The 12,123-nt window shown below is 53.9% G+C and overlaps 1 protein-coding gene across 1 annotated transcript; it reads right to left on the bottom strand.

Annotated features, from left to right (window-relative positions):
• Nucleotides 1-95: 95 nt before the first annotated feature.
• Nucleotides 96-12,123, bottom strand: Hk3 (hexokinase 3). The gene is made up of 18 exons (XM_090325471.1): nucleotides 12,005-12,123; nucleotides 9,582-9,744; nucleotides 8,562-8,716; nucleotides 8,318-8,437; nucleotides 8,145-8,240; nucleotides 7,364-7,463; nucleotides 7,084-7,267; nucleotides 6,447-6,602; nucleotides 6,094-6,327; nucleotides 5,067-5,362; nucleotides 4,852-4,991; nucleotides 4,648-4,767; nucleotides 3,550-3,645; nucleotides 3,261-3,360; nucleotides 1,618-1,801; nucleotides 1,376-1,531; nucleotides 747-980; nucleotides 96-333 (listed from the first exon to the last, which is right to left on the bottom strand). Exons 1-18 carry the CDS (start codon nucleotides 12,074-12,076, stop codon nucleotides 189-191), a joined length of 2,751 nt encoding a protein of 916 aa, XP_090181597.1. The 5' UTR covers nucleotides 12,077-12,123; the 3' UTR covers nucleotides 96-188.

The following is a 12,123-nucleotide window of genomic DNA, read 5'->3' as shown; positions in this document are numbered from 1 at the left end:
GGGGGGGGGGGGGAGAAAAAGTCAGGGCACAAGGGACTGATGGCCATAGAGGGGTCTCACACACACGCACACACACACACGCACACACACACACACACACACACACACACGGGAGTGTCTGGTCTGGGAGCATGGCTGAGGGACAGCTTGAACCCCAGATCTTGTGCTGTGGTTCCTTGGAGATTTCCTCAGACTTGGGCCTCTTGGGCAAGGCGACAGGCAACGGCAGTGACTAGAGCTGCCCCTTTGCCAGACCCGTCCTCCGACTGGAGGAAGGTGACCACACAACGAGGAGCCAGCTCACGCACTGTAGCTGCCACCAAGCTAGAAAAGCTGGGAGGGAAAAGGGATGGTGAGCCTGTGACCAGCCAGACTCAGATGGCCACGCCTCCCGAGCCCTGGCCATACCCCCTAGGCCCTGGCCACGCCTCCTAGGCCCTGACCACGCCTCCTAGGCCTTGGCCACGCCTCCTAGGCCCTGACCACGCCTCCTAGGCCTTGGCCACGCCTCCTAGGCTTTGGCCACGCCTCCTAGGCCCAAGACCAGCCAGGACTGGCCACACCTCCTCGGGCTTCTGCCACACCTTCTGGGATCTGCCCACGTCTGCAGGGCCCCTGACCAAGCCTTACATGGCCTCCAGGTCCGTGGCCACGCCTGTCAGGTCCCTGACCAAGCCAGGCCTCACCTGGCTCCGCTCTCCAGGGTGCCATCCCGCCTCCCGGGCCCATCCATGCACAACACTCACTGAGGATGCAGCTTGTAAAGGGTCCCGTCCACTCCCACGGTGACCGCGAGCTCCTCCAGGCCCCTGTTCTCCCGGATCTTCTCCACCACAGCTGCCACTCCGGCCCCGCAGAGTTGGGCAGCCCTCCGGGACACAGCCTGACACACCTCCAGGACTATCAAAGCATCATCAGATGTCAGGGGCAGTCCCAGGGCCTCCAGAATGGCTCGGACCTGCCGCAGGGCCAGGCTGTCACTGGGGACCAGGAAGGAACAGAATACAGAAATATGGGTCCTTGAATGAGCTCACCTTCTTTCTCGCACAGCATCCCCTAGTTTTGAGGGAGATTGTTGTTTTGATTTGCTTTGTTAGTGGCAGGACTGGACTTGAACTCGGGCTCCAGTGTCGTCCTTTGGTGTTTTTTACTCAAGTGTAGCACTCTACCGCTTGAGCCACAGCTCCACTTTCAGCTTTTTAATGGTTCATTGGCGATCAGAGTTTCATAGACATTTCTGCCCCGGGCTGATTTTGAATTGCAATCGTCAGCTCTCAGCCTCCTGAGCCGCTAGGATTATAGACATGATCTCCCCAGTTTACCCTCTAGAATGGGCTCCCCGACCCGGCCTCCTTTTCAGTCAAGCCTGAGGTACCTTTCGATCTCAGAGAGGAATTTGGTCTTGAAAATATCTCTGGTCTGAAGGCGCTGGGTCTCCTGGCCCCGGAAGAGAACTCCAAGGCTGGTTAAATGCAAGAGAATATGGCGGACAATCTCTCCCAAGTACATACCACTAATCATCTTCTCAAACCTGCATGAGGAAAGCTGTGTGAGTCTCTGCACAAGCCACGGGACCCCATCAGTGCTAGCCACCCCTGCCCAGGATTCCCAGCCTACCTCTGCTTGCCCGGATTGATGGATGCCTGGTCTACCTTCACATCAAAACTGGTGCCCAGCGAGCCCAGTGAGCCGTCGTCCCCAAAGGCACCCCACTCCATGTTGACACACATGCGGCCTTGATCTCCGGGCACACTGGCCACGTTTCGGAGCTCTTCCATATAGCAAGCATTCGTTCCGGTCCCTGCAGACAGGGTGGCGGCCATGTACTGAAGCAGACAAAGACCCCCCATCCCCTCTCCCAGGCTCTTCCTGCCCCTGAATGACAAAATTCTGCCTCACACCCTGCTCCGTGTCCCCACATTCAACTCCTTCCCCTGAAGCTGGGGGAGGGTGGCTCACGCCTGTCATCCTCGTTACTCAGGAGGCTGAGATCTGAGGATCACAGTTCAAAGCCAACGAGGGCAGGAAAGTCCATGAGACTCTTATCTCTGATTCACCACCAAAAAGGCAGAAGTGGAGATGTGGGCCAAGTAGTAGAGCTGCAGCCTTGAGGGAAAAGGTATGGGACAGAGACCAAGCCCTGAGTACAAGCTCTAGTATGGGCACCAAAAGGGAAAAGAAAGATGAAACCAATAAAATATATTTCCTACCTTCTCCTGTACAGTGCTAGTCTTGGAAATTTGAAATTCCTCCATCCCATAGTTTACCTGCACACCTCCCTGTGCCAAGCCCTGTGTTCAAGAAATTCTTGCCCATGGTAGCCTGCCCTCTACCTAAGAACCTCGCTGAACCTCGTCCATGAAGGCTTCTGTTTCAAACGTTGACCTACATGTGGAGTCAAAGACAGTTCTCTCTCTTGCCATCCCTCCTCTTCCTCCCTTCCCCCTCTCCTTGTGGGGCTTGAACTCAGGGCCTTCTGCTCTTTTTATGCTCAAGGCTGACATTCTATCTCTTGAGCCACAGCTCCACTTCTAGTTTTGTTTTGGGGTGGTTTTTTTTTGCTCGTTACTTGGTGATAAGAGTCTCACAGTTCTGTCTGATTGGGGCTGGCTTCAAACCTCAGTCTCCTAAGGAGTTTGGTGTGAGCTCAGAGTCAGATCCTTTAAGGGTCACCACCTACCCCTCCTTTCCCTTGTCCCCAAGGTCAGTTCTAGGCAAGCAGCCCTCTACTTCTTTGTTCCTTTCTGTCTCTTTCTCCAGCTGCCAGCTGGCCCCCAAAGTATGGGCTTAATAAAGACCTCGAATCTTAGACTGTCTGATGAACCCTCAAACATTACTCCACCCCCCAATTTCAAACACCACGATGCACCGGCAGTCTGGCACCATGCCTCATTTTGTTACCTGCCCCTGCTTCATCCCACCCCAGTGACCCCATGATAGGCATAGTCTCTCCCTGTATCTAAGATGGAGAAGTTGAGGCCCCAGTGGTTTGCCACTCAGGTAAAAGCAATAAAGCAAGCATGGCCGTGGCATTCTACAGCAGAGATCCATTCACCAGACGGACAAGTTGAGGCTCAGAAAGAATCAATGGCTGTTGAGTGGGGTAGCTGACACTGCCAGCCCAGTATAGCCGTTGTCTCAGACAGGAAGGATCACACACACACACACACACACACACACACACACACACACAGTCAGAGGAATCAACAGGAAGCAGCGAATTATCAGGTAGTAGGGGTAGGAAAGGACTCAGCTCTCACCAACAATGAGGCCCATCTCACAACAGGGATCCTCATAGCCACAGGACATCATGGTCCCCACCGTGTCATTGACAATGGCCACCACATGTAGCTCCACTGCCTGCACACAAAAAAGATGCTGCTGGTTGCCAGGCAACATGGTCGTCATGGCAACCAGTGCTGGACCCAGAGGTCTCTATTAGAAAGAGCCCCCATCTTAGGAAACAGATGACACTTCCCTCCCCTCTAGGCTTGCCAACCCCCATTCTCCCCCTCCACTCAAGCCCCCCTCAGAGGCAAGAGTTCCTACCTGTCTGCGCCTGATGGCTTCCCGCAACAGACACACCACGTCTCGGCCCTCACAGTCAGATGCGTTGAAACCTTTCGTCCAGTTCAGGAGAACGCCCTGCATGGGGTGAAGGAAGAATGAACCCCCTCTGTGCTTCTCCAATCCTGGAGAAGACCATCCCTGACTTATAGCCCTCACTTTTTCTGCCCTATCTGTCCATAGCCTCGTCTTCTGCCTCATGTCCCCAAGTCTGTGAAGACACCTGTTAAGAATGATTAAAGCCAGGCACCAGTGATTCCCGCCTGTTGTCTCAACTCCTCAGGAAGCTGAGATGTGAGAATCATGGTTTCAAATCAGCCTGGGCAGGAAAGTCTGTGGGACTGTTATTTCCAATGATCCAGCAAAAATAAAGCCAAAAGTAGAGGTGTGGCGCAAGTGGTAGAGTGCCAGCCTTGAATGAAAAAGCTAAATAAGGGGCTGGGAAATGGGGCTCAGTGGTTGAGTGCTTACCTAGCATGCATCAAACCCTGGACTGGACTCTTCACTACCAGATAAACAGAAAAAGCTGAAAGCGGCACTATGACTAAAGTTGTCGAGTGCTAGCCTTGAGCAAAAGAAGCTCAGGGACACTGCCCAAGCCCTGTGTTTCAAGTGCCAGGACTGGTAAAAAGAAAGAAAAGAAGAAAGAGAAAGAGAAAGAGAAAGAGGGGAGGTTGAGACAGGGAGGGAGGAAGGAAGGAAAAGAAAAAGCAAAATAAAAGACAGAGCCCAGGCTTTGAGCTCAAGCTACACACACACACACACACACACACACACACACACACACACACTGGGGCTTGAACTCAAGGCCTCTGAGCATTGTCCCTTAGCTTTTTCACTCAAGGCTAGCACTCTACCACTTCAGCCACAGCTCTGCTTCTGACTGTACAGTGGTTCATTGGCGATAAGAATCACATAGACTTTCCTGTCCAAGCTGGCTTTGAACCTCCATCTTCCGATCTCAACCCACTGAAGATGACAGACATGAGCTCCTGGAGCTCGGCTTTTCAGCCCCTTGTTAGAAGCAGGGAGAAACGTTGCCAAGCCTAAGGCATCTCTTGGTGGAGGGCCTGGCCTTACCTGGTCCAGACCCAGCTGCTTGCAGGGGAAGGAGAAGGTGAAGCCGAGGGGCAGGCTCTGCCCGCTCAGGCCCTGCTGCTTCTGGAAGTCCACAATGCAGTCCACGATATGGTCAAACAGCTGTGGGGGGGTGGTCACAGGTCAGGCAGGGCCCCATCCTAGCTGTACCCCACCTCGGCTATCCGGGCCTGAGCGGTTGTGTACCTGCTGCCCAGAGCCCTGGGCCACACATTCGGGGATGGAGTAGACGTGGTTGATGATGTGTGCACCCCCTTCTGTCACACGGACCAGGAGGACTCGGAAGTTGGTGCCCCCCAGGTCCAATGCCAGGAAGTCCCCTCGCTCTGTGGGGCAGAAAGCCTCAGTGTCAGGACACAGCGCCCATAGGGACTCTCAGGACTCTACAGCGCAGTGCTCACCGCTGCCATCTGGGGTGGCCCGGACATAGGTGGGCAACATTCGGAGGGACGACGCCTCTCCCCGGAGCCCCTTGGCCATGGCCTCCCGCATCTGCGTCTGCACCGCTACCAGCTGCTCACGGCTCAACCGGAAGGGTGCCAGCGTCTCCTCCAGCAGGCGGCGTTGAGCAGTCTGGCGAGCGGCCACGGCTGTCACCATGGCCACACCCCGGCCACCGCCATCCACAGAGGGGACGAAGGACACGTCACAGTCTGGAGCTAAGAGCACCACCATGTCCTGGAGGATGCCATGGAACCTAGACAGACACACACCGAGAATATGCCAAGCTTGGCATCTGGGCACCTGACCCCCAGGGCCTGAGCTCTGTAACAACTCCTGCCTGAATGTGTGCTATACATTTTCTACCTAGTACTCGCAGTGGTCCTCTCCCTGCCACCCACAAATCAAAAGCAGCATCTTGTCTCTCCCTGGATGTCTCCTGATCACTCCCCACCGACAGGGTCCTCAGTGGGTCCCCTACTCTGCTTGGATTGCTTTTTTTGGGGGGTGGGGGGGAGAGAAGGAGGATGGGTAGTCCTGGGACTTGAACTCAGGACCTGAGCACTTGTTCCTGAGCTGCTTTTGCTCAAGGCTAGCACTCTACCACTTGAGCCACAGCACCACTTCCTGTTTTTTCTGTGTATGTGGTACTGAGGAATGGAACCCAGGTATTCATGCATGCTAGGCAAGCCGTCTACCACTAGGCCACACTCCCAGCCTTCACAGTTCTATTTCTGACTTTTTGGTGATTTGTTGGGGATAAGAGTTCCACAGACTCTCCCAGCTGGGCTGGCTTTGAACCCTGATCCTCAAGATCTCAGCCTCCTGAATGGCTAGGATGACAGCCCTCAACCCCCTCAAGCATGGCTGCTTGTATCCACAGGTCATTCTAGCCCATTCCTCTGGGTGTGTCACACACGTGTTCAGGCTACCTGCTCTTCCCCCCCCAACCCCCACCACACACACCAGATCGTGTTTTTACAATACCTGGGGTGCTGTTCAAAAACTCGGCCGCCAATGGCTACAGCCACCTGGAGCCTCTGTTGTTCACGGCTGTGTTGGAGACGAGCCAGGACAGCAGCCAAGGCGGCTGCACAGAGCTGGGCGGCCCGCGTGCTCACGGCCGTGCATACACGTTGCACCAGCTCCACATCGGAGGCCTCTGGGCTCAGGCCCAAATCCTGCAGGATTTCCTGGGCACATGCGGCTCCCGTGGAGGGGCTGCAGTGAGGGGGAAGCCATGGGGGGTTGGTTTGGGACTCCAGTAATTCCCTCAGAGATATCTATCCTTCTCCCAAACCAAGGGACCCCCCCTCCCTCCTCCTGCTGGCCCTACTTACTCCTCCATGCGGGCCACGTGTTCTATGACAATGCTGCCTCTGCTCAATAAGGCCGGAGAGGTGGAACCGCCAAAGAGCACGCCACGCCGTGCCAAATGGAGAAGCACCAGGCGGACCAGCTCCCCCAGGTACAGGCCCCCGATCATCTTCTCAAACCTGCAGGGAGACACAGCTGGACACAGCTGGACACGGCTGGACATGCCCCCCCCCTCCCCCGCACCCTGACATCTGCTCGGCTCCTCCTAAAAGGAAGTCATTTCCCTCTCCAACGCCAAGGACTTCAGGGGCTCCTAAAGGAGCCACCGGACCCCCAAAAGCTGGGGACACTTGGCTCAGCAAGTCAACACCCCAACTCACAACTTGCTTGGGGGTTGATTAGTCAGAAGGCCAAGGGGTTACACACGTGGGGTTCTAGCCAGGCGCTGGTGACTCACACTTGTCACCCTAGCTACTCAGGAAGCTGAGATCTGGATGATCGTAACTCCAAAGCCAGCCCGGGGCAGGAAGTCTGTGAGACTCTTTATCTCCCATGAACCAGCCCAAGGCCAGAAGTGGAGCTGGGACCCCAATATTCTGAGCCTCGACATGGGAGGAAGGATCAGAGCAATAGCAGAGCCAATTCCCACAGCCAGGTCACCTTTGGGCGCCAGGATTCAGAGACTCGCGGTCCAGGGTGAGGTCAAAGATGGTCTGCACCGAGCCTAGGGCCTCATCATCATCGAAGGAGCCCCACTCCACGCTGACACAGCTGCGACCCCGGTCCTCGTCCAGCGCCGCCACGTGCCGTGCTTCCTCCATGTAGCAGGCGTTGGTGCCCGTGTCTGCCAGGGAGGGTTCTCTCAGGGTCTGCTCCTCCCCCCACCCCGTGCCAGGCAGCCCAGCCCCCCACCCCTCACCACAGATGACCCAGGACTCACCCACGATGAGTCCAATCTCACAGGGCCCCACGCCCGGCTCGCAGCCCATCATGGTACCCACCGTATCGTTCACCACTGCAACTACATCAATGCTGGAGACCTGGCCAAGGGAGAAAGTGGGGGTCACCATCAGAGAGGAGGAGCACAGGAAGGAGTCGGGGGGGGGGGGGTGAGCAGGCCTGGGGCCTCCACGTGTGTGTGTGTGTGTGTGTGTGTGTGTGCCAGTGCTTTGAACTCAGGGCCTGGGTAACTGGTCGTGAGCTTTTTCACTCAAGACGAGTGCTCTACCCCATATGTCTGGCTTTTTTTTTTGGTGTCTAACCGGAGATAAGAGTTTCATGAACTTGCCTGCCTGCACTGGCTTTGAAGAATGATCCTCAGATCTCAGCCTTCTTGGTAGCTAGGGTGACAAGCGTGAGCTACCAGTGCCCAATGGGGCTTCAGTTTTGATGGAGACACTGAGTCCGTGTCTGCATTTTCCCCCCATATATATATATATATATATATGCTGTACCCCACCGTACAGAAAGTTTTCTTGGCCTGTGGCTCATCCTAGCTACCAAAGAGGCTGAGAGCTGAGGATTACAGCGGGAAGCCAGCCCCAGGCCCTGAATTCAAGCTCTAAGACTATCACTAAATAAATAAAATAACATGAAATAGTAGATACATTTGCCCGAGGGCTAAACTAGGAAGAAAAGCAGTAGGGCCTAGAAGCACAAATCGAGCTAACCTATGGTAGAAATCCAGGCCACCCAGGCTGTCCCAGCTTCCCCCTACTGACCCCTTGTCTCTGAATGGCGTCCCTCAGCAACTGCACCACGTCCTGTCCTTCCACGCCACTGCAGTGGAAACCTTTGGTCCAGGAAATGAGGGTGCTCTGGGGACAGAAAACAGGGTCACCTCTAAAGACTACAGCCTCTGTCACCCACTGTCCCCATTTCCCCTCCATCTTACTCTGTCCAGGCCAGTCTGGTGACAAGGGAAAGAGAAGCTGAAGCCAAGCTGGAGACCCTGACTGCCCACGGATTGCGTGTCCAGGAACTCACACAGGCAGCGGGCGGCAAAATCAAAGAGCTGTGGGATAAGGCGATGGCTTAGCTCCGCCCACCCAGCACCACACCCCAAAGGGACCAAGGGAGGGCTTAGCCCTGCCCACCTCTGCCCTAGGCCCCCAAGGGCCTCCTCTGTAATTGCTCACCTGTTGCCCAGTGCCCAGTACCACCTCTTGGGGGATTGCAAACTCCTGTGTTCTGGGCTCTATTCTGTGTCCTTCGGTGCCCGTCAGAGTCACCCACAAGATACGCAGGGAAGCCCCTGTGGCCCCCAGTTCCAGCACCAAGAAATCTCCTTGTTCTAGAGGGCAAGGGGGATGGGGGGAAATACAAAAAGCATTCAGCTAAGCAACTCCAGAACTCTGTCCTTCCCCAAAAGAAAGAAAAATCCCCAACACCTGAAAAAGTCTGCTTAACGGGACTTCAGAAATGGTGACCAGAGCTGTCATCCTAACTGCTCAAGAGGCTGAGAGCTGAGGATTGTGGTTCAAAGCCAACCTAGGCAGGAAAGTCCATGAGATTCTTTTTTTTTTTTTTTTTTTTTTTTTTTGCCAGTCCTGGGTTTGAGCTCAGGGCCTGAGCACTGTCCTTGGACTTTCTCAAGGCTAGAGCTCTACCACTTGAGCCTCAGCACCACTTCTGGCTTTTTTCTATGTATGTGGTACCGAGGAATCGAACCCGGGTCTTCATGCATGCTAGGCAAGCACTTTAACCACTAGGCCAAACTCCTGGCCCATCCATGAGATTCTTATATCCCATGAACCACCAGAAAGCCAAAAGTGGAGCTGTGGCTTCAATTGGTAGAGCACTGGGCAAAAGAGCTCAGATATAGTACTAAGCCCTGAGTTCAAACCCCATGATCCACAAGAAAAGGAAGAGGCTTCGTGGTGGAGTGCTTGCCTAGCATGCATGAAGCCCTGGGTTTCATTCCTCAGTACCACAGACACAGGAAAGGCCAGATGTGCCTCTGTGGCTCAAGTGATAGAGCGCTAGTCTTGAACACAGAGAAGCCCAGGCCCTAAGTTCAAAAAAGAAAGAAAAGAAAAGAAAGGAAGAAGGAAAGAAAGAAAGAAAGAAAGAAAGAAAGAAAGAAAGAAAGAAAGAAAGAATAAAGAGAAGTGCTAGGCCTGCAGGCCTGGCCACCCACCCTTGTCTATGCCACCCACCAGTGCCATGTGGTATGGATCCCACGAAGGTGGGCAGCATCCGGACACTAGAGGCCGGGCCTGCCTGTCCTGCTAGCGCCTGCTCCATGGAGCCCAGGAGACTGGCTTGGATCTGCTGCAGCTGTGTCCTTGTCACCTTGAATTGCTGGAGACACTCGTGTACCTAGGGACAAGCAGACCAGTACTTACAAGGCAGGCCTTGCCAGGGCCCCAATTCCAAGTGGGGCAGAGCTCCCCAGTTAGCCTGTCAATGGACAGGCTCTCATACAACCTACAGCCGGGCTCTGGTCCTGCATCTAGGTGATAAAAGCTACCTCCCACCCCACCCCTTCCCCAGTGGCTCCTTCTTAGCCCCCACATCCTTCCTCTCCCTCCCCTTTCCCCCTCTCTCTCCGGGGGAGGGGGTGTACAAGACTGGGACTTGAACTCAGTACCTGCTGTTTTTGCTCATTGGCTAGCACTCTACTAACTGAGCCATGCTTCCAACCCCAGCCCCTACATCGTCTGATCCTGCTCATTCACTCATTTAAACTCTAGTGAGGTCGTCTTCCTTTTGTCATCATGACTAAATATCTCATGGTTTCCCAGTACCCAGAGTAGGAACCACTGAGTGATTGCATAGCAGAAGAATAAATTTCAAGTACAGGTCAGGTGCCAGTGGCTCAAGCCTGTAATTCTAGCCATTCAGGAGGCTGGGTTCTGAGGATCAAGGTAAAAAGCCAGCCTGAACTCAGCTCCAATTAAGTATGCAAAAAGAAGTCAGAGGGGCGGGGAGCGTGGCCTAGTGGTACAGTGCTTGTCTAGCATGTGTGAAGCTCCCTGGGTTCGATTCCTTGGGATTACAGACACAGAAAAAGCCAGAAGTGGTGCTGTGGCTCAAATGGTAGAGCACCAGCCTTTAGAAAGCTCAAGGACAGTGTCCAGGCCCTGAGTTCAAGGCCCAGGACTGGCAAAAAAAAAAAAGCCAGTGGTAGAGCTGTAGCTCAAGTGGTAAAGCTGAGATAGCAGCACTCAGGCCCTGAGAACAAGCTCTAGGATTGGCACACACACACTAATCAAGTTCAAGTGCTTGTCTTCCCAGCTCCCTGGCAGACTGTGGAGCCTGCGCAAACCCTACCCAGGAAGCTCAGGGACCACGTGGCAGAGGGCGGCACTTCTTCTTCCAGTGTGTAGGGGGGTGTTGGAGGAAGTGAGGAGGGGACCCAGTGTGAGTGATCCCCTCACAGCTGGACAGCAAGGCTAGTAAGCAAAAATCAAAACGAGTGTGAAGGGCAGAAACCCTCTCTTGGTGTCTTCTCCACGCACTTATGGTGCCTCCAGGGAGAGGAGAGGATTCCATTCTAGTGCTTTCCATGTTACTGATGAGGAAACAGACACTTAAGACATACAAAAATGTCTTCTTAAGCACTTCCTGATGAGCATGTGGTAGGCGAGGGCTTCTAGATCTTAGCCAAAATGAAAGCAAGAGGGGGCAGGGAGGGATTCTGACTCACTTCTGAGCCACCTCCACCATATGACTTATGCTATATAATAACTCCAAAAGGAGTTTAGCACGGCAGTTATTGCTGGTGTCTGACTGCAGTGGTCATGTGAGGAGACGATGTGCCAGAAGGGCTAAACATGGCAAGGAAGAGGCTCAAAAGCCCACCAGGGCTCACACCAGTAATCCTAGCTATTAAGGAGGCTGAGTGGAAGGATCATAGCTGGAGGCCAGGCTGGGCAGAAAGGTTTCTGAGAACTGATCTCTTAATTAAACACCAAAGAGCAGGGCTCAGGCATGGCTCAAGAGATAGCGTGCCAGCTGAGTATGAATCCCTGAGTTCAAACCCCAATACTACCAAACCAAACCAAACAATCCCCCCAAATTCAAACAACCACAAAAAAGCAGAGCTTTGTAACAAGAAAATTCTGAGAAGGCCATTCTGGGTATGCTAACCTACCTGTGGTAAATGTATTTTCTGGGTGGGAAGCTAGTAAAAATAGTTTGGAGCTGGCATGCCTGGACTCAAGTTCCTGTCATGACTTGAACTCAGGTCACTTCAGGTCTCTTTAAGTCCCTGTCTTGAAGTTGTCTAGAGCCTCAAAGGAGAGAGGAACCAGAGCTGAGATTTAGGTCCCATGTGGGTGAGACTCCAGAAATGCTGTCCTCCATAGTGGGTTCTTTTTTTTTTTTTTTTTTTGCCAATCCTGGGGCTTGAACTCAGGACCTCGGCACTGTCCTTGAGCTTCTGTCCTTGAGCTTTCTCAAGGCTAACGCTCTACCACTCAGGCCACAGCACCACTTCTGGCCTTTTCTGTGTATGTAGTACGAAGGGGTCAAACCCAGGGCTTTGTGCATGCTAGATAGGTACTCTACCACTAAGCCATACTCCCCCCCTCCTTCTCCATAGCTTTGAGTAAGCAAGAAATGAACCCAAACTTACCAGCTCCCAGTTGTCTGAGGGTCGTGGCAAGCCCCCCTGGGGCCCTTGCCCCTGCTGCAGGGTGGCATCCATGTGGGTCACAAGCAGAGTTGGTAAGCTGTGGGAGAAAATGGACAAAA

Source organism: Megascapheus bottae, chromosome 38 (assembly GCF_031878675.1).
Source record: "Megascapheus bottae isolate mThoBot1 chromosome 38, mThoBot2.hap1, whole genome shotgun sequence".
Lineage (NCBI taxonomy): Eukaryota > Metazoa > Chordata > Mammalia > Rodentia > Geomyidae > Megascapheus > Megascapheus bottae.
This window is presented reverse-complemented; position numbering and strand designations above follow the sequence as displayed.